The 22,814-nt window shown below is 35.7% G+C and overlaps 1 protein-coding gene across 12 annotated transcripts in view; it reads right to left on the reverse strand.

Moving 5' to 3' along the window:
• AHI1 (Abelson helper integration site 1) overlaps positions 1-22,814 on the reverse strand; it is a 227,252-nt gene that overhangs the window by 104,495 nt on the left and 99,943 nt on the right. For all 12 annotated transcript variants that reach the window (XR_004676571.1, XR_004676570.1, XR_004676572.1 and 9 more), the window contains one exon: positions 20,538-20,655. Coding sequence is in view for 8 of the 12 variants with exons in the window: in XM_034990728.1 (XP_034846619.1) it covers positions 20,538-20,655 (118 nt within the window). In the remaining 4 variants the exon portion in view is untranslated. The remainder of the gene's footprint in view (positions 1-20,537; positions 20,656-22,814) is intronic.

Consider the following 22,814-nt stretch of genomic DNA (forward strand, 5'->3'; position numbering starts at 1 on the left):
AGAAAAAAAAGAAGTTCTCTTCTTGACCAAACACCAGCCAACAGATGTAGAAGCAATGATAACATTAGAAACCCACCATGCAGGGGCGCCTGGGTGGCTCAGATGGTTAAGCGTCTGGCTCAGGTCATAATCTCCAGGTCAGGTCATGATCTCCAGGGTCCTGGGATCAAGCCCCATGTCAGGCTCCCAGTTCAGTGGGTAGTCTGCTTCTCTCTCTCCCTCTGCCTCTCCCCCTGCTTGTGCTCTCTCTCTCTCAAATGAATAAATAAAATCTTAAAAAAAAAACAAACCAAAAACCCACCATGTCGAATCCCCTAACCATTGTTAACAGTTCATTTAGGCAAGGATCATTAATGGCTGCTGAAACCATTAAGTAAGGTTGTTGGGGAACAGGCTATTCACACGGTCTCAAAGTAATGACCCACAGAATACCCAGCAATTACAAAGGGAAAAGTTTATCTTTACAACAGGATCTTGTGTTCACTGTGCTAATCAAGGATTACATTTAGCAACATAAGTAGTGGGACAACCTGACATTACACGCCACCTGATGTGATGTAAAAAAGTACGTATTACTTACAGCATTCTTGCCAAAAAAAAAAGTTTAACCTGAATCTAATCACAGTGAAATAGATAAAAAACACTGGATAGTCTATAGAACTGGCTCAGCCAGACTCTTTAAAAAAGTCAGTGTCATGAAAAACAACAAAGGAGTCTAGATTAGCAGAGATTAAATGAGACTAAAATGACGTAACAACCAATGTAAGTGTGAATCTGGACTGGATGCTGGACAAAATAAGCATGCAAACAAAAAACTGCTTAAGATATTTTAGACACAATTAGGAAAATCTGAATATAAACTGGTTTTTAGATATTACAGAATCATTGTTAATTTTTCTAGATGTGATAATAGTACTATGATTATAAAGAGAATATCCTTATTCTTAGCAGATATATGAATGAAGTTTTTGAGGGGAAGAAGCAAATGGTACAAATTTAGGAGTTTCATCTTTTTTTTTCAACTTTGTGGTTTTAAAAATTTCAAAATACACTTGGGGGAAAGGACTATAGATCCTTATTAAGACATTTAATGATTGTGTAGCAGGCAAGCAAATATTCAATGGTTTTGAATATTGCTAAATCTTCCATGTAAGCAGAGTAAACAGGGTTTAGGTTTTCACTGAAAAAAGTTTCTCAGCATTATTTAAAAACAGTCAGTGAAAACCAAACACTTCTCCCAACTCTGGATTTATTGGAGTATCTTCCTAAAAATAAGAGAAGGCTCCAAAATTAATGCACAAATGACTAAATAGCTACTATAACATATATCTATATTTTACATATTGATAGCTTCACTCAAAAAATCTCTGTTTATTGAGAAAGCATAATTTTCAGGGCAGGGGTGCCTGGGTTGCTCAGTCGGTTGATTATCTGCCTTAGGCTCAGGTCATGATCCTGGAGTTCTGTTCCGGGATCAAGCCCCGAGTCGGGCTCCCTGTTTAGTGGGGAGTCTGCTTCTCCCTCTGCCCCTCACCCTGCTTGTGCTCTCTCTTGCTCTCAAATAAATACAATCTTTAAAAAAAATTTTTTCAGGGAAAATTCCTGTCCCAAATCAGAAGTGTGAGTTATTTTAATTCTCTATTATTAGTTTTTGTCTCTTTACCATGAAAAAAATGCATTTCAAAGGACAATTTAACTAGTATAATATATCCTGACTCTGGAGCCATTCTGTATATTTTGGAAGACCGGCTCTGGTAATTGTTAGCTATGTGACCTTGGGCAAGTTATTTATCCATTCTGTGCCTCCATTTCCTCATTCCAGCACAGGGGAAACAATACATATCTCATAGGTTGATGGGAGAATTGATTAGTTTACCAATATAGGAAAAAACACTTTAAGTCATACCTGGCATACTATGTATGTTTGAGAGAGAGATATATATATATTAGTTTATTTTGACTCTGATGTTTAAAATATCCTATATTTGTGTATTTTTTCAACAGCCTTTAAATACATGTAGAACTGAAGTTTTAAAGGAATAAAATACAGTAAGCATTATGATTAAATACTTATATGACAAAGGTTAGACATTCTAACAGTGAGATCTGCTTAAGAAAACTTAATGGCTTGTTTCATACAACCTGAGGTGAAAATAATCATACCTTAAAAATATTTTTATTAAAAACTGGGGCACCTGGGTGGCTCAGTCATTGAGTGTCTGCCTTCGGCTCAGGTCATGATCCCAGGACTCTGGGATCGAGCCCTGCATCGGGCTCCCTGCTCAGCGGGGAGTCTGCTTCTCCCTCTGCTCCTCACCTCGCTCACTCTCTGTCATGTACTCTCTCAAATAAATAAAAAATTTAAAAAATTTATTAAAAACTATATACAGACATATATGTGTGTTATGTGTATACATACATACCTATATATACATATATGTGTATATATATGTATAAAAAAACCTGCCCCTCCTCTCTATCCCACTCTTTAGCTCGGACCCTTTCTCCTCATTTGGATTATTGGAATAGCTTCCTAACCAAACCTGCTGACTTGCTCCATGGGCTTTCCAATGATATCCCACACTGCCAGACAGAATAGCTCTTCTAAGGAAAAATTGTTATCCTGTCATTCTACGGCATAATCTTCAGGATAAAAATCACCCTCCTTGAGTGTTTAACTCAAACTGCTTAACTAAAAATGGCACACAAAGCCCTTCAGGGCGTAGCTACTACCCAGCTCACTAATAACCATCCCTTGTCATTCACCCTAGCCATTCCTCCAGCTGTTCTTTCCTCTAATCAGAGTGTACCTAAGCCCTCTCCCTCTCTGACACCTCCTTCCAAGCTTAATTATTTCCTAGACATCCTTTAAAGCTCAGGTCAAACACTGTGTCCTCTAGGAAAGCATTTATGATATTCTTCTCTTGACCCCACTGTGATTCATCAGCATTCCTGTGCAATCCTCTATCAAGCATTTTAGTTGCATGTGTCATACAGTTCACATTCAATAAAGGCCTGTTGAATGCCGGAATACACAAATACAGAAAATGAGAGTTAAAAACATCTTGTGGCAAAAAAGATTCTCCAGTGGTACAGTCATTCCACATTCTAAATATTTTTCTAAATATTCATCTAAAAATAAATTTTTAGTAAATGTGAATCTTAAAGGGACTTTTCCTCATCTAGCCCAGTAAAATGTTAATATTTATTTTACAGTGGACTTGTTCAGGATGCTATGGGAAGCCCTCTATTTACTGGGTACATATTTCAGACTGTGGAAAGAGAACATTCTTTGAACAATATGTTTCATATATTATATGAAAAAATTCTCCCAAACTCAGAAACATCAAAGGCTGAGGGCCCTGAGTCTACAAAGTTTGGATGTCTATACAGACCACAGAGGTAAAGCACAGTGAATATACAAAACCACAAATCAGTAGGCTTTCCTGTGTTAGTTATGGAAATAGGTGGTGACCTACTCATCAAGGGTATGTAAACATGAGTGAGTAGGTAGAACACTGAGAAGGAGGGAAAGGGATCCCTAACATTTGAGATTGGTAAATTAATGCTTCTGAAAAAGTACAAAGCAAGCAGGGAAAAGTGAATAACTCTATGGTGTGGATTGTATCAATCAGGCAACATGGCTCCTGATTTTAGCCCCGCTACCAAAAGTGAGGATAATTTAGTCTTTCTGTGCTTCAGTTTAAGCCTCACACATTTTGGGAAGGTCTCTTCAGTCTCCACTGATCTGTGCTATTACTCCCAAATATTAATCAAAATGAAATTCACTGATCCAATGAATATATAATGTTAGTGTGTCTTTAACTTTTAAATAATTTAATTGTGCTAACCAATAATTACTCAAAATCCTATAGTAGTTATTTACTACCAAAAACTGCACACAATTTTTAGTTTTTGACAGATATCTTCAGTAAACTCTTAACAGGAAACTGAAGTCTGTCCAAATCATATCCTTTGTGACATGCTCTAGATATTCAATCTGAGAATAGCTATGTTTCTAATATAATTATGTTACATATTTATTATATACACAAAGCCAAAATATTCAATTCTGTGTGTTCAATCCTTAAAATATAATTTAATATCTGTAAGTCTTTTTTTTTTTTTTAAAGATTTTATTTATTTATTTGAGAGAGAGAATGAGATAGAGAGAGAGAGAGCATGAGAGGGGGGAGGGTCAGAGGGAGAAGCAGACCCCTCGCCGAGCAGGGAGCCCGATGCGGGACTCGATCCCGGGACTCCAGGATCATGACCTGAGCTGAAGGCAGTCGCTTAACCGACTGAGCCACCCAGGCGCCCATAATATCTGTAAGTCTTTAACACTAATATTATTTTAGCAATAATGTTATAGAATCTTGAAAATCACAAGTATAAGCTACAAAAAAAATAAAATGTATACTATCATAATTCAATTTTTTAAAAATTCAAATTTATTACTGCAGTGAAGAATTAAAAAAAAAAAAGACATACAGCATCAAGAGAAACTTCTTGTAATTGCCTGTGTCATCAATTTTTCCTTGACTGTCTTTTGGGTAGTGAGCATCCAAGCCATCAATCTCATGGTCATCCTAATGGTTCTTAGTCTCTTGGCCTCTTTTCATTTAATAGCCTCTTCCAGTTTATCTCGTTAATTCCAGTGGATTCAAGGACTACACATATACCATTGACTCCTTAAGCTCTACTTATGCTCCAACCCCATATTTCAAAGCACACAGTCTAGTTCCTAGCACAGGGCCTGACTCATAGCAGGACAGTTAATAAATGAGGTCCAAATGAATGAGCAAGCTACTAGGTATCTCGCTCTGGATGTCTTTCAGGCATCTCAAACTCAATATATCCAAAATATAATTATCTTTTCCCAATATTTCTAGATTTCCCTATTTTTGTCAATGGATTGCTATCCACTTATTCACCAAAATTAGAAGGCTTAGTTATGCTTAAATTCTACTTCTCTATCCCTTACCACTCTCACTCCAAATCTCTAATACTTAATAACCTAATATCTCTATTTTCTTACTTCAGTCTCATTCTCCCACCTCAATTGTAAAATCACCTTTTAACTGACCTTCCTAGCTGGAATGCCCTAACGCCTGTTACTTATTTATTTTTTTAAAGATTTATTTATTTGAGAGACAGAGAAAGAGAACAAGAGCAGAGGGAGAAGCAGAATCCCCACTGAGCAGGGATTCCCAATGCGGGGCTGGATCCCAGGACCCCAGAATCACGACCTGAGCCAAAGGCAGATGCTTAACCGACTGAGCCACCTAGGTGCCCCCCAACACCTTTTATGATTATTAGTCTTCTCATCTGGTAACAGTTTAAATAATGCCTTCTCTGAGGATTTGTCACTACATCACATATACGCTCCAGTTCACTTTATTCATCTTTCTTATTTAGAAAGTATCAAACTGTAAGATTCCATACCCCACCCTCCCCTTTAAAAAATATGTCTCTTGTGAATTCTGCCAGTGCTAGGGAATGGGTAGTGTTCTGCACTTCATTTAGACGGGATTCTGTGCAATCTGGCCCCCTTCTACTTCTCTGGCCTCACTGTCTTCTACTTCCCCTTCATTTCCTTTACTTTAGCCATACTGGCCTCTTTGCTCTTCAAAATGCACACCAAGCATATTTCTGACTTGAGATCTTGGTTGCGGATGATATTCTCTCAGATGACATGGCTTTCTTTTATCTTCAAACTTCTGCTCAAGTGTCAGCTTCTGTGTGACATTTTCCTTGACCACCCTATTTAAAACATCAACATAACCTCACTCCCGAGTTCACTTTGTCCCCCTTCCCTCTTTTGCTTGTTATTTATTCTATACTTATTTGCTTATTGTCTGCCTCTCTCTCTAGAAGGTAAGCTGAACAAGGGTATGGATTTTTATCTGTTTTGTTCATTGATACATTTACATAACACCTATAACAGTGCCTGAGACAAAGTAAGTACTCACTGGGTACTTATTAAATGTATGAATGAACCTTGCATTCCCAGTACCTGCATATCTAAGAATTAGACATCCTTTAGAATTAAAAAGAAAACAAAAAAACCCCAAAAGAACGAAGTTAAAACAAGAAAAGATTTAATAAGGGAAAAAGTATTTTCATCTATTACACTGTTACAGTATTGAGAGTGTAGGAAGGGGAGAACTCATTTTCTCTGGTCTATCCATAAAATATATAATTTAAATTCTAGAGAGAGGTACTAAATTTAGATTTTGAACATAAGCATGATGATTTAGAAGACATTTTCCATAACTCAAAGCAAAGAGAAGTCGTTTTTTAAAAATATGCTTATTATGCTGTATCAACTTTTTCCTTATAAAAGCTTCATGAATATTAAGCAGATTACTTTGCCTGTTATACTGTTCATTTATAACTGCCTTTAACATTAGCTGCTAATTTGTTTTACTTTCAATTCTGTTAAATCTTCACTTGAAAAAACACAGATTAAAAAGATTGAGATGACATTTTCAAGCCCTCATAATGTTACTACAAAAATAGAAATAAAGAAGAAAAACAAGAGACCCCTACCTCTGCACCAAATAAAAACACCCCAAACTTTATTGACTCTGAATTGGCCAAAATGCAACAGCTGCTCACTACCTACTTTGCTTTGACAAAACTTAATAGCTGTGAGATGTGATCTGATTCCTTTCAAAAGAAGGGCGAGTATACACAACACACACAAAACACACAACACACACACACACACACAGAGTCACACATATTAATAGGAAAGAAACTAGAGTGCTTTATAAATATTCACTCACTTATTCCCAGAACACCCTTGGGAAGCAGAGTTGAAGGATACAGTACAGTAATGCAGGTTATTACGTGACTTGTGACACACGGGCTTTGTAAAAGGTCAGCATCAAAATTCAGACTCCTAGTTCTAAACAACTGTTTGGAGGAGTCTTAAATAGACAATATAGTTCCATATTGAGTAGGCAACATGGAATGCTAAGCAAGGCCATGAAACTAAGTGCATTTCATAGGGATAATAAATTTAAGCAGACTGATTTCCTGTCTGTGCTCCCTTAGCATTTTACGCTTATCTCCTGTTGAACTCAACCCCATTATAGTGTAACTATTTCTCTGCCCACTGGATTCTTCAACTGGACTGGGAGGACTCTGAGGGCAGTCTTTCATCTCCATTTCTCCCAGAGTCGGGCACAGTCCCTGTCACACAGTAGGCTCTCCATAAACACTGGTTGATGAACTGCATGAATTAGTTTTTGATAAAGTACACAAAGGTTTTTAATTTTTTAAACTAACAGATTTTGTTAGGATACTTCTGCTAAAATACAGTTTCTCTGGTTCTGCTCAAAAAGATGGACACTGGTCAAAAAACCATTCTCAATTTTTACTCTTTATAAAATTATAGTTGAATATTTTTCAGGGGAGAAAGTTGAGAAAAAAAGTAAATTGCCTGAAATTAGAACATTAGAACAATGCTCTACTTTTTACTTATTGGACATTTACAATGTAAAAACTTCTTAAATTATTTTTAAAATATGACCAGTCACTCCATTTAGTCATTTCTTACTTGTCATATTTGTCATCAACTTTGCTCTCAGACTTGTAGGCAAGTTGCTGACTAAGAACAACACAGAGAGTGATTCTTCACATTTTCATTCACTTTTCATTCAAGGAAAAAGCTTCCTGAAAACACACATTTAAAATTCTGGAAAATACAAATCAACATTATCTAGACATTTCTATCATTACCGGAAGGACTGGTTCCTAAACCTAATTTCCATTGTTAGGTGACATTTTCAATAAGTGATGGATATTCATTTCCAGAAAACATTACCAGTAAATTCTATGATATCATAGACTGTTCGCTATCCAGACCAAACTGACTAAACCACAAAATGCAAAAGTATGCACTTAGCTAGTCTAAGGGAAACCTGAAGGCTATTCTGAATATAGTCTTATAAAGCATAACCTAAGAGTGAATGAGAACTTAATTCAGATAGCCCTCTTCCTCCAAATTTCCAGTCTTCCTCTAAATTTCTAGAGCCTTTAGTAGACACAAACTAAAATGTTTAAAAACTGAAGTATGTCTTGTCACAGACTTAATTTTTTTAAAAGTTATTAGGGACACTGGAATTTACAAAGGAAACAAAAATTATTACTGTTATGCTATAAATGATATTTCATTTCCCCCAACCAAGGGAGTACACATGGGGAACTGCTTCCTTGGTTCTAAGCAGTGCCCACCCTAAGCAAAATTAATAAATAAAAGAATGATTACTAGTTGTTAAAATTCATCACTCTTCCCAGAATTACAGAACATGGAGGCTGAAATGAAAGTGATGTGGAACATATGCGGGTACATCAAGGGCAGGAATGAGCAAACATGATTAACGAGGAGTCAAATTTGACCTTTTATTTTAAACATGAATTGAAAATATTTTTTGTCATCAGAGGTATGCACAACATTTTGATATGCAGATATATTTACTATAACACTGAAAAACTAAAAATAACATCTACATTTAGAGAAAGATGTCAAAATTATGGAATACTTATTTCCTTCAAAACTATGCATTAAGTTTATTATCAGAAAAGTTATGAAAAAATCTACTTTAAAAACTACATATATATAGAAATATACCCAACAATAACTTCATTTTGTATGTTTCACTGCCTTAAAAATGGAAAAACTGTCAATTTCGGTTTGTGATTATAAAAATAGTAAAATGCATCTTATGGTTGATATTAAATAACACTAAATGCAGTCTTATTCTCAAACTATATAAGAATAAAGCTATCCCTGGTCAAAAGTAATTTATCCATTTTATAACCTGCCCTTCTCCCCTTGCCGGATACAGCCATATAAAGCTGTAATTCTTCCTTTAATCCTCACCTTTGAGTGAATTGATTACTGACAGTTTGATTTTACCCTGGAGGCACAGCAGTAAATCACAAACATTGACTACTTTCATCATGATGTAAATTATGTTCTGATAAAGAAGGTGAAATTTTCCACCTCTCCTACTTTAGAATTATATAATAAAAATCACTTTTGTTATGGAAATGCTTTAACCAGCATGCCTAGAAATTGTATTTTGAAAAAATCTATATGTACTGGAGGAATTTGGATTTTAACATAAGACATTTACAAAGTCTAATTCTAAGAACATAGTGATTTCTCTTTCTAAAACTTAGTGGGAAGTAAGGTAAATTTAAAATAAAAAGCTCAATGATTAAAATAGCTCGGAATATAGTCATAAAGATACTATCTATAACTCCTAGTGCATTTTAAGTCAAGCATAGGTTGGTATTTAAAAACTTTCACTTGCAGTGAACACTTTCCCATCTTCTATTTTCAAATGACAAGTCACTAAGATGAAATAACTTGCTCCAGGTCATAGCATAACTAACAGAATCTGGATCTAAATTCGGGTGTATATGACTTCTCAACTAAGTGCAAGCAGAATGTCATGTATTGATTTAAATATGAAGAATAAGAAACTTGTAGACCTCTTATTCAAATTAATATCAATACTGCTTATTTTTTTTAAAGATTATTTATTTTCGGGGGAGAATGTGCGTGTTCTAGGGTACGGGAGGCAGGGCAGAGGAAGATGGAGAGAATCTCAAGCAGACTCCTTGCTGAGTGGGGAGCCTGACACAGGGTTTGATCTCATGACCCTAAGATCATGACCTGAACCAAAATTAGGAGTTGGACACTTAAAAGACTGAGCTACCCAGCTGCTCTGCCCCTCAATATTGTTTATTAATAACATTTCTATAGTTACAATGATGAAAAACTATGAAATTTTCAATATTATATTTAAGGAAGTTTTAATATTAAAAGCATTACGTGTATTAAAAAAGAGATAATCTATTTTTTATATTGTAACATGTGATCAGTCTGGTGTCAAATAATGAAGATTCATATAGAAGTAGATTCTGTAAGTCTGAACTGTCCAACAGGATAACCACTGGCAATATACGTGGCTATTTATATTTAAAAACTGAAATGAAATATAATTAAGAACTTAGTTCCCAAGTCACCCTAGCTACATTTTAAGTATTCAATGGCTACCTGAGGCTAGAGAATACTGTACTGGACTCTGCAGGTCTAGAGTTCAGAAAAGAGGTCTGGGCTGAAGATAAAACACTGGCATATAGGTTTTATTTAAAGTCAAGAGATCACCAAGGAAATGGATATATATGTGTATATACGCATTCCATATGAATATATATATACACATATATATGAAATAAAAGGGGATCAGATTGCAGTGGAGCAATCTAATAAGACACAGAAGAAAAGAGGAAGAATCAGCAAAAGAGAATGCAGAGTGGTGGCTAATGAGATAAAAGGAAAACCAAGAATGTGGTGTCCCAGAAACCAGTGTATTAAGAAGCCATCAAATGTGTCAAGGGCTGCTGATAAGGAAGATAAACACAAAGAGTTGACCATGGGAATGAGCAATGTGAAAGTCACTGGTGAGCTTGAAAAAAACAGGTTAGAGATTTCAACAAATTTATAGAAGATGAAAAGTGATTAGAAACATCTGCCTGAAAACATTATGATGGGCTGCAGCAGATACAGAATCTATTTGGACAATGAAAGTCAAGACCTGTGAACACAGAAACAGCATCTTTGGTAGGGGGCAAAACAAAACAAAACCCAGGAGAAATAACTGAACGTTAGTATGTAAAACACTTAGGCCAAACAGGCTGCAGATCCCACATAAAATGGATGCTGCTGAGCACTAACCATAGGCAAAAAAAGATTAAAAATTAAAAAGTAAATCAGTGGAATTGTCCCTAAAAATATTATTGACACACCACTTGGGAAGAGTGAAGACTTCTACAGTGAATACTACTGTCCCCTTATTCTCATTCTGGCAATAAGTCTGATAGCCTGACAGGTGGATTCATTTATCTTGCTCGCTTACCCTAAATATAAGCTGCCAGTTAATATGTCTTAGCCATAAATACAAAGTTCTCAGGAGATTTCTGCTAAAGTAAACAAAACAGTGAGATAATAGAGCTATTTACACAACAGAAGAGGGACACTATATTCGTACCCAGTCCTTCATTTTTAAAAAGAGAGAGACACCAAGGATCATCAGATATAGAGGAAAAACCATTGGCATGAAAGAAAAAGATAGGATACATAAATAGATGAAAAAACTGAGCACAAAGGAAAATATCAATTCAGAGAAAAGAACTTAGAGAGATTTAGGAAGATGTAATGACACCCACAAAACTCTGACACTAGAAAAAAGGAACAAACAAGATAAGAAAGAGATCATAAAGATCAAAAGGACTCTTGGTGAATTAAGATTTAGAATAAAGAAATGAGAAGGCTCTGAGACTAACTAGTTAGAGGAAAGGATAAGGAGTCAAAGATGGGTCCACAGTTTCTACCTGAAAAACGGTAATGCTGTCATCGGAAATGAGACAGGAGAGTAAAATACAGAAGCTTCTTTCAGGAAATTAAAGCTCATGCATGACGATGATTGCGTTTCTGTCACATATATGACAAAAGTGGTTAGTTTACATACATCTTGCTATACAAGCTTGCGGCTGAATATCATTTCTGAAATTAGTTTTCATATTTCAGAGCTTTCCGTGCTATGGCAGCTCTGTTTAACTTGGCCTATGCTCTCAAAAGATTTACTCATGATCTTTTAAAAAAGGATGCTATATGCAAATATCGTCCATAAATCTTCAAAATATAAAAAAAGGCAAATTAAGAAGTTGTCAACTGGAAAGTTTTAGAAAAGGTAACCATCAGAATATCTATAAAATGCAAATTCAGTGGTCTGGCAGGTAATCTGGCTGCATTAGGATAAAATTATATAGTTTTCATTTTTAATAAATCAATAGGATCTCATTTTAATTTCTTGTAGTTAATGGCTTTCCGTTGCCTTCTTTTTACTATTCAGTGAATATTAATATAATTATTTCACCTTTAAAATTAACCTACTGGGCAAATGCTACAATATATGTCAACGACTAAATTTAATAGGTTCTTAAACAAAACACACACCCACACACAGAGAAATGTGGCTATTTTTAACAGATGGGGAAAAGGTTGAAAATTGTAAGGTTGGAACCTATACACCATGTAAATATCATGTAAAATAGCTTCTTAGAAAATAATTGGGTAGGAAATAGTGGACAAATTTAAGCTCATTCAAATCAAGAGATTTAAACGAGGAGAAAAGTTTGTATTCATATTCTCTCTTCAGAGGGTAATAGGAGAAATTTAGTAACTAGACGGGGACCTTAATACTAAGTGTATATCCATGTGAATGATGAACCACTAAGTACACTAATATTTACTAGAGTTGATAGAATAATTTTTAAATTAGTAAATGATAAATATATAGGATATACTTTATCAACACAGAAACACTTTAATAATTCAAGTAATATTTATTATTCAGGAAATATAGGAGCTTCTATTACAAGTGAGGATAAGTTTTAGTTTTAAGTTGGATCACTGGAGAATCACTTAGTAAAATACTGATATTGGTGGCTAAAATGGCACCTTATATCTTTAATGTACCAAACATCAATTTTAGAGAACGCAATTACAAGCGACAACAACAAAAAAATCTAACAAATGAAATCTCAGTCTTTGTGGAAGGGGAATATAAAATAGTGATGTGTTAAAGAAAAAAAATCCATGAAATCAAGGTCATTTGCTCAATGTCCAGAAAAATCCAAATATGAAAATAGTCCCACACCTCCAGGGCTTTTGTGTTGACTGGTACTTATGGGGAAAGCCAAAGTTTCAAAAGCTAAGTGGGTTCCAGTGGACTAAGTCTGAGATGCTTGTTTGGAAACTTTCGTCTTAAAATTACTTTATTTTAATGTCTTTTTTGGCATGCTTCTGAAAATTCTAGATCCATTATTTGCCTCTGTGACATGTTCTTTTTTCTATACTATCACTTAACACATTTTATTAATTCATGTCTTAAAATAAGACTTCCTCCATTCCTTTGACCACAATACAAATTGCACGATTTCAAACTTAAAAAAAAAAAAAAAAATCAAAAGAATTTCCTAGGAAAGCTCAGGTTGTTTATGCCTACAGTTTCTTATGGATTTCAAAGTATTAAAATATTTTTTCTGATCCTCATAATTCTATGAAGTAGAAAATTCATATGAAGTAGAATATAGAGCTAATACACCTGGAGAGATAAAGGCAGTTAGCCGAGGTAACAGCTGGGAAGTGGCACAATTAGGGCTCAGGTCCAGCTCCCCTGTCTCTTTGGACCCCAGGTCCAGTACTTTCTGCACCATAAAGCACACATGCTGAATTCAGAAAAGTGGTTGTTCTGGAAAACAAATTCTTGCTTTTAAAAATTATATAATAAAAACATTTTTGATTCTTTTTAGTACCATAAAGCACATTTAAGGACAATCTGTCTACAGAAAATCAATTCTGTAGACATCTTTATCTGTGACAATGAATTGATTCCTTTCACTCATCCCACCACCTGAACTGAAATCTTGGAATTCTGGAAGTTTGAAATCAGAATAAAATGTGCTTTTCAACTAACAGTTTAAATTTCATTAAGTAATACTATCAGAAAACTGCCAATTCTGAAAATATGAGAAAGTTCTTTGAAGCTCATTTTACCTTCCTTAAAATGGAAACCCCCTTTTGCCATCAGCTGTGTTTATTCAGGGTCATTCAAACTCCTAATTTTTGCCAAAATGTTTTCTTTCCCTTCCTTTGAAATACAAGAAGCATCATGTTTCCAACTTTGATGTAATCTACCTCCTACAATGGGTTATATAAGGATATCACAAAATCTCTGGTGAAACTATGACCCAGGATTCATTTTAGATTTCAGTGATATTATTTTCAAAGTTTTACATTTTTCTTTTTCTTTTTTTAAAAGATTTTACTTACTTATTTGAGAGAGAGAGAGGGTACAAGCAGTGGGGAGGAGCAGAGGGAGAGGGAGAAGAAAACTCCCTGCTGAGCAGGGAGCCCAATGTGGGGATCGATCCCAGGACTCTGGGATCATGACCTGAGCTGAAGGCAGACGTTGAACCGAATGAGCCACCCAGGCACTCCAAAAATGTTGTATTTTTCTATAAAAAATTAAAACCTTAAGAGATACTGAAACCTTGAAAACAATAAAAATAAACTTTAACTGGAAATTGGCTCCTAATTTTAAGAGGTGGTCAAAGGAATAAGTGTGTAATTGTCAAAGACATGCAAAACTCAATGGAAAAACAGAGTTCTTCAAATATTAAACATGTAGATGCACAGAAGTTAATTTGACATCTCTTAACCAATACTGAAGTCATCTGAATCATTTTATGATTATGTTTAAATCAAATACTTGGACTATTTAGGATGAGATAAAAAGTTAGATTAAATGGTTGGCTATAAAGTTTAATATATGTTTATATAGGCTAATAGAAAGTACAAACAAAATATGGAGAAGACAGACGCTATTGATTATTTTTAAAAACCATGTCACACTCTGTTTTTCCCATCAAACTCCAAGTCCACAATTAAAAAAGATGCTATAAAAATTACATTAATAAAGACATATTAATAAAATGATTCATGCTTTGTATGGCAAGTTATCTACTGAATATGAAGTAAATTTAATTTCGAACCATGCTGTGAAAAGACCTACTAAGTACATAAAAATGAAACATGCTGTCCTTCAAATAGAAACATGAAAAGATGATACAACTACCCCCCGCCAACAAATATGCACTTCCTGCTAATTTCTGCTCCCTCCATAACAGTAACTAATTCTAATTTTTACTGAATAATCCACATCTTAAAATTTACTTCCATAAAAACTCTTGAGATGTTTCAGTGGGATCTGAGATTCAGACAAATGATCACAGAACAAAATTTCCCTGCAGAGAAACTCTTGATTTGACTGTGGCCTTAAATACCACAGTCTCACTGGAACCAAACCTTAAAAAAAAAAATCTAATAACTAGCAAACACAGAATTATATTTAAAGGTCAAAGAAAAATATAAATTCATTAATCCTCAGGAAATACCTTCTTGACACCTCAATTTTAACACCTGCACCTGTTCCACAGACGCAGTACTGTTCAGGTTATTACTCTACAATAGATCATAGACCTTCAAAGCTGGTAACAAAAGATAACACCCCAGCCAAAGGGACCAGGGGGCAGAGTGGGAGGTCACTGGGCCAGGAATGAAGGAGTGGCTCCAGGCACAGCCTCACGGAGGGTCAGTCCACTCCACCTCGTGCACCTGTGCCCTCCTCTAGAAGTAGGCAGTTTGGTTCTGTAGGATGAGAAGGACTGAGTGAGGAGATCTTGCTTTATACACCACCAGCTATATGGACTCTGACAAGCCAGCCTCTCTGCCTCTCAGCCTCTCACTTTCACTCTAACGCGGTTGTGTAGCAAGTTCTAAGGTCCTAGAAGCTCTAGAAAGATTCCACTCCATGTGATTTTAATGTTTACCCTACTCCTTAGAAAGTTTTATTGAGGATCAAATGAGAATGTACATGAAAGCACTTTATCATTTTTTTTTTACAAACACAAATTGCTGTTATTATTTTAGAGATCTTCATTATACTAAGGAAGTATGGACACAGTTTTGAGATGCAGTATTAGATGTTCTCTACCTGGTGAGGCATTATGAGCTACACCCTACAATTTAACCTAAAATGTTAAAATTATAATTTTCTTTTATTCTGCACAGCTTTATTAAAGTATAATTGACAAAACTGTAAAATTTTCTTTCTCATAAAAGTTACTTGGGGAGAGATTTATAGTTTTAACTTTAATAGGATTAATAGAATTAGTGGACTGATTCCTTTGTAATTAAGAACCCAGAGTAATAATAGCCTAAAGAATAGTTCTGGAAGTAAGTATCTCGTAAGAGTTGTATCCAGCTTTTTTCCTCTCTAACCCATTCCTTAGTTACCAGATGTGTTTTTTTAAAACACTTTTATCATATGTCTTTCATACTCATACCTTTAGACAGCTTTAGTTTATCTAAAAAATAAAATATGAATCCCTCAGTAGGACACAATTTGGCCTCAATCTACCTTTACAGACTCAGTTCTTCCTAAACACATCCACCTCAGCATTTCTTCCAGCTAACTAAGAGTCAACCTGACCCCTAGCCAAGTCAAGCTGCCGTCAAAGTGTATGTCCGGTTACCTACTTCTTGGCTCACTTGGCATGGCCTCCTGAACAAACCCCACCCCCACCAACCTACTGATGAGGTCAACATGAAAACAGAGACACAATCATGGAAGGTTTTATAAGACAGGGTAAGGACTCTGAGAATCATTTTAATTGTGATAGGAAGACATTTAAGAGTTTTTAGCACGGAAGTAACATGATCTAATTCATTTTTTAAAGAATCATTTTGGCTGCTATGGGGAGAATAAGGTAAGAGACAAGAGTAGAAGTAGGGAAATGGTGGCGAAAAACATGACTAAAAAACGGCTGCAACCTGAACAACTGGGTAAATGTGGTTAGAGTGCTGGGATTACGAAGCCTTGGTGTGTAGGAAGGAAAGTAGAGGTTGAAGACGAGGTTTGGGGCATGAGTTTTGTTTGGACATATAAAATCTGAGAAACCTCAGGGTGCCTGGGTAGCTCAGGTAGTTGAGCATCCGCCTGTTTCAGCTCAGGTCATGATCTCATGGGTCGTGAGGCAGAGCCCTGCAGGGGGTTCTGCGCTCAGCGGGGGAGGGGGAGTCTGCTTGAGATTCTCTCCCTTTGCCCCTTCCCCAGTGTGTGCGCACATGTACATACTCTCTCAAATAAATATATAAATCTTTTAAAAAAAAATCTGAGACAGCTCTTGGTTGCTCTATCCCTCTTTATTCCAGTGACACTCTGTTTATACTGTGATTTTATAATCTATCACATGCTGACAGAATTTGTTCCATGCTTATCACTCTCTCTAGTCAGACTGGCTGCTTGAGGGCGGAGACTGTAATATTTAGTCCATATCCTTAAGAGAGGACCTTCAACAAAGCAGCCACTTAAAGTGACTGTAGAATGAAAAAAGGTACTGTTCTAGAAACTCTGAGGAATGCAAACCTAGGAAGAAAGTTACTTTTCTAGCAGTGTCCATCATCTAGAACTTACCCCAAATCAGGGTTAACAGAAGTTACTGCAGACCATAAACCTGCCTCGGAGTCTAGCCTTCCAGCATGGAAACTCATACGTAACATATATCAAATCAACCTGTGCTCTTCAGCCTCCTAACATGAGGGCTAGGGGGCCCATACTGATTAGCTCTATGTCAAATAGCTTTTCTTTTCTTTTTTTTTTTTTTAAGATTTTACTTATTTATTTGAGAGAGAGAATGCACGAGTGAGAGAGCACAAGCAGGGGGAGGGGCAGAAAGAGAGGGAGAAGCAGGCTGCCCACTGAGCAGGGATCCTGATGCAGGGCTTGATCCCAGGACCCTGGGATCATGACCTGAGCCGAAGGCAGACACTTAACTGTCTGAGCCACCCAGGCACCCCTAAATAGCTTTTCTTTTCTTTTTCAAAGATTTTATTTATTTATTTGACAGAGAGAGACACAGCAAGAGAGGGAACACAAGCAGGGGGAATGGGAGAGGGAGAAGCAGGCTTCCCGCGGAGCAGAGAGCCCAATGCGGGGCTCGATCCCAGGACCCCGGGATCATGACTTGAGCCGAAGGCAGACACTTAACAACTGAGCCACCCAGGTGCCCCTAAATAGCTTTTCTTTATACTGTACAAAGCCAAACATTTACAGATATGACTTAAATATTTACATAGGTTTTCAAGTAAGATTTTTATTTTTAAACATCCTATCTACATTAGTTTTTGTAGTCTTTTTTTAAAGATTTTATTTATTTTAGAGAGCGAGCAAGCACGACTGCATGCACATGTTGGGGCAGAAAGGGAGAGGGACAAGCAGACTCAGAGTTGAGCATGAAGCCCCACGTGGGGCTCCACAGGATGTGGGGGAGGCTCGATCCCATGACCCTGAGATCACAACCTGACCAGAAATCAAGAGTTGATGCTTAACCGGCTTAGCCAACCAGGCGCCCCAGTTTTTACAGTCTTATTTTTCAGATTCTAATATATATAGATTCTTGTATTTCAGATTCTAATAGATTTCTTGTACAGTCAGGAACACTGAACTGTTTATCCCTTTTTAAAGCTCATTTGAATACTGAATAGAATCACAGAATTTTTTTTTTGAAGATTTTGTTTATTTGACAGAGAGAGAGAGAGGGACACGGAGAGAGAGCTCGCACACGCAGGGGGAGCGGCAGGCAGAGGAAAAGGGAGAAGCAGAGCCCGATATGGAGCTCTATCCCAGGACCCTGGGATCATGACCTGAGCTGAAGGCAAACGCTTACCTGACTGAGCCACCCAGGTGCCCCTAGAATCACAGAATTTTTAAGACAGAAACTCACTACATCCAGAGCCCTTGTTTATCTGTAGGGATAAGAAAACTGAGGCCTGAAAAAATTTCTCAAGATTCTACAGTCATTTAGAAATGGAACCAGGTGTAGAAACTACCTCACCTGTTTCCTACTGCATAATTCTTTTCCACAAAGATAAACTTCTTAATGAATAAAATGGATTAATTTGGCCATTTTGCAATGAACTACATATTCTGCTTTTATAATTTTTCTATACAGTGATATCTCAACAACTTTTATAGGAAGGCTATGCCTTAAAATGAGGTCAAGCATATTAATAACTAAAATAGTCAAGTGAGGGCTTAATGGTAGTGCTTCCGAGATAGTGTACACACATAGACATGCATGATAGAAATGCTACACTCAAGAGCTATATGGCCATGGAAAGCTGAAGGTGAGATGGACCAAAGCCTATGCATAATGGTGAAGTTTGTAAGACTTGCCATTATCATATCTGGCTTTCCCTTTATTCTTTATCTGTCTCAGTGGTAACCCCTCTTCCCATTTCAAAAGGCTTCCTATATATCCTTATTTTTCCCTTTATGGAATAGGAAAGAATTTTGTATCTATTATCTTCACCTTGTTTTCTGACAAACTTAAGACACTACTTGAATGAATTTTAATCAATATATTAACTCAACCAGACATTTACATTCTATGCTTTTGATCCTAAAGTGTGGAATCACGGATTTGTTCCCAGAAGAATTTTAGACTTCAACAGGGAGATGACAGGAATCAAGTGGTGGAGACTGGTTCTCTCCCTCCTAGTCATTAAAATGACATGATCTGAAGGCAAACCAAGTATCTAGGTAGGGTGTAGAGAATAGGAGTCTAAAGGGGTGGCACACAGTGTGCCCTCTACTGTTTATAAGAATGACCAAAGCTATTGTTCCAACTTCCGACACACATCTGAAACACTAGAAATTTAAAATTTCTAAGGTTTGGGATAACTTCATTATTATAGTGATTTGCAATTAGAACTGAAAGTATGTTCAAAGCTAGCATACATACACTCATCACGTTTGTAAGTATGTTATATTCATATGGTACTTTATGTTTACCAAGTGTTTTCTTATGTGCTATGTGACTTGAACTTCAACAATATCTAATGTAAACATCATTTCCACTTTCAAATGAAGATTTAAGGTTCTCAGATAATAAGGGTAATAAAAGGCACAGCCAGGACTGAATATAAGAATTCTTAATCCCAGTATGCTCTCTCTGTAATGTGTAACTTATACAGCAATATTAAAATACAATAATATTAAAATAGCTTGTGTATGTAAACTCCAAACACTTTTAAAGTAGAAAAGTAATATGGTCCCCAAATTTCTAAATAAATTATGTTGATCTTTTGAAGCTCAAATTTATTATAATCTCTTTGACAAAGATAATTGTTTTGTTCTCTGCTGTCTTATCTTTCTAAAAGAATTCAAGAGAAAATATACTGTGAAAACAGACAGCTAAATGAACAGAAATAGTCATCTTTACCCAAAATATACGTTTCTCACTTTGATGCTTTTTCTTTGACGTCCTTTGAGAATCTTATTCAAATAAATTTAAAACATTAGCCTAAAAATTTGCAACTGTACTGTTCGTTTCAACTCAGTGATTTATGTAGATTTTTGTAACTAGCTTCTTTGCATATTTTATTAATTTGCCAACTTTGAAGAAACAACGGTATCACTGGCAGGCTGTATCCTGTTTCTCCCAAATGCATTTTACCTTGGCTTTTCTTGAAATGAGTTATAAAATGGGATTAACCATCAACTATGGTTCCTTTATCCAAGGGAAACTGAATCAGATTTAATATTACACAGATTTAAAACTCACATGTTTTGCTACTTTAAAATTATTTTCTGTTCAATAAAATAGAGCTTGAGAGTATCCACTATTAACGTTACCAAATTCAAATTTACTTTTGAAATAACTTTAGTGATTATAAAGAAAAAAGACGCTAGAACGTCATTCAAATGTGAAAACTGATCATTACAAAGCTATGGGCTATATTCCTGAAGTGAAATAAATGATATTCATTAAAAAAAAAAAATCATCTGAACATTTAAAAGAATACTCAAAATAAGAAAGGGGCTCACCGGTCTGAGTGAAACCAAACTGATGTAGAATCTGATGAGCGGCCAGCATGTCCGACTGTTTTAACTTAGACTGCTGTGAGGAGGCTGATGTTGAAGTAAACGAGAGATTTTTGTTGACCTGTAATAGGAAAGGCAAATCAGAACCAAAGTGTAATTTCCTGGGTTACTGATGCAAAAACTGGATGAGAAATATTTGCTTACAATGCAAACCAGGCCACATGGCAGGTCAAAACAAATGGTAAGGACTTACATGCTTAGTTTTAAAAGTTTACGAAACAATAGTTTTTATCAAGGAATGAGTACAGTGGTAACGAAAGTATCACTATAGGAAAGCACATCTGCCTTACAAAATCAAATCTGCTTTTCATAGAATTGACATTATTAACTTAAAATAGAGTGTTCTTACAAGTTATGCAAAGACGTGAAAATTAAAAGTGATCCCACCCCCGACTTTCAATTAAGAAAGTTAAAATGTTTCACAGCCACATTTCTTTAGCATTTTGTGAACCAGCAGGTCCTTCCTTTTCAGAGAATGCACAGAAAACACCTATAATATCTATGTTTACATACATCATGGGGACCCAGGTAACAGAGCTGTAACCTCACTTGCCAAGTGGAATAGCTCCCATTGCATCAAAACCCTTATTCTTAAGACACTGTTTAAAAACAGTACTGATACAATGATCAAGCAAAATTTCTGTAAGTAAATATGATGCTCTATTAACACAAAAAGCTTACTATGACTGTCTGAATACAATACTGTCTTCCAAAAATGATACCTGTAACAAGTACAACAACAGGTCACAAAAAAGTTTTAAATGTATAAGTAAACTTATCTTGTAACTTAGAATTAATTTTGGCAATGATCTAGTCTCTTGTTCAATTATTAAATTATTCATTATATATTTATTATTTTTTGAAATATCTTCATCTTCAGAAATCATGATAAAATGTGATCTAATTCTGAAAAATTTGGAAGTTTGAATTTCTAATTTACTGCAAAATGTAATCTGTGACTTGCCAACTGTTAAAGGATAGTTTATGGCATATATATACTAATATATGAAAATAGCTGCCTTCTCTCTTTTTAAAGAATAATCGAAACCACTCAGGACTACCACTGTATTAGCATTTAAAGATTCCCTTTTGGTGCTCTACATAGTAGTGGACTGTGGTTATTACATGTCCTTTATCTGACTCATCATTTACATAACGTTTGTAAATGCTTCTCTTCTTTCAAACAGTGACAGTAAATGGTGTATCTTAGATTAAGCTTTTTCTCTTAAAGCAAAGGGCTTTTACATATTTGGTGAAAAAGTCCATTCATTAAGACCATATGACAATATAGTTCTAAAGCTGGTAAACTGTTGTGATATCATTTTATAAAAAACAAATATTTTTCAAAGTAGTTAGATGGGATCAAATACCACACCAGTGCTAAAAAAAACTATCTAGCTTTAAAAATTCTATCAGAATCCATTATTAAACACTGACCAAAATTAATGGTGACTATTTATATTAATACAATACCTAAAGTAACAACGAAATCATCTCATATCTTTGAGCTTTATTTCCACCTTTAAGCGCAGATAATAAAAATTTTAAAAAGTAGGTATGCTTCAATGGGAATGTGCTGGAGGAACAATAAAGATGACTGGTATCATAAAGTGCCATTCGCATATGCGAATACATAAAGCACTAAATAACGTATTAAGTAAAAAATCTACTTAATATGTTGGCAAAGGGAAGCCATAGGCTACTACACAAATAAAGTTCTATAGAAATATTAGTTACTATTATTAACATCACTAGAAGTCAGAGTAATTAGGAACATGTAATTTAACATGATGATGCAGTACATATTTCAGAGTGCTATGCTTTTAAATGGAAGTACTATATACAATGATATATTTATCCCTTAACAATCTAATCCACTTCTCTTTTTAGAATCATTTTCAGTTTTACTTCTGTGTTCTTAAAAATTTTTATCCTACATGTCAAACAATCATCTGCATTTTGAAACCTGGTGCAAAAGAACAGGTGTATGCTGGGGATGGGACACACACACACACAACGACACACACACACACAATGTTGGGGATGGGACACACACATACATACACACAATGACACACACACACGACACACACACGACACACACAACGACACACACACGACACACACGACACACACACAACGACACACACACACAATAGGCTTTGGACACACACACAATAGGCTTTGGACACACACACACAATAGGCTTTGGACACACAC

Source organism: Mirounga leonina, unplaced genomic scaffold, assembly GCF_011800145.1.
Source record: "Mirounga leonina isolate KUSES-001 unplaced genomic scaffold, KU_Mleo_1.0 Mir_53, whole genome shotgun sequence".
Classification (NCBI taxonomy): domain Eukaryota; kingdom Metazoa; phylum Chordata; class Mammalia; order Carnivora; family Phocidae; genus Mirounga; species Mirounga leonina.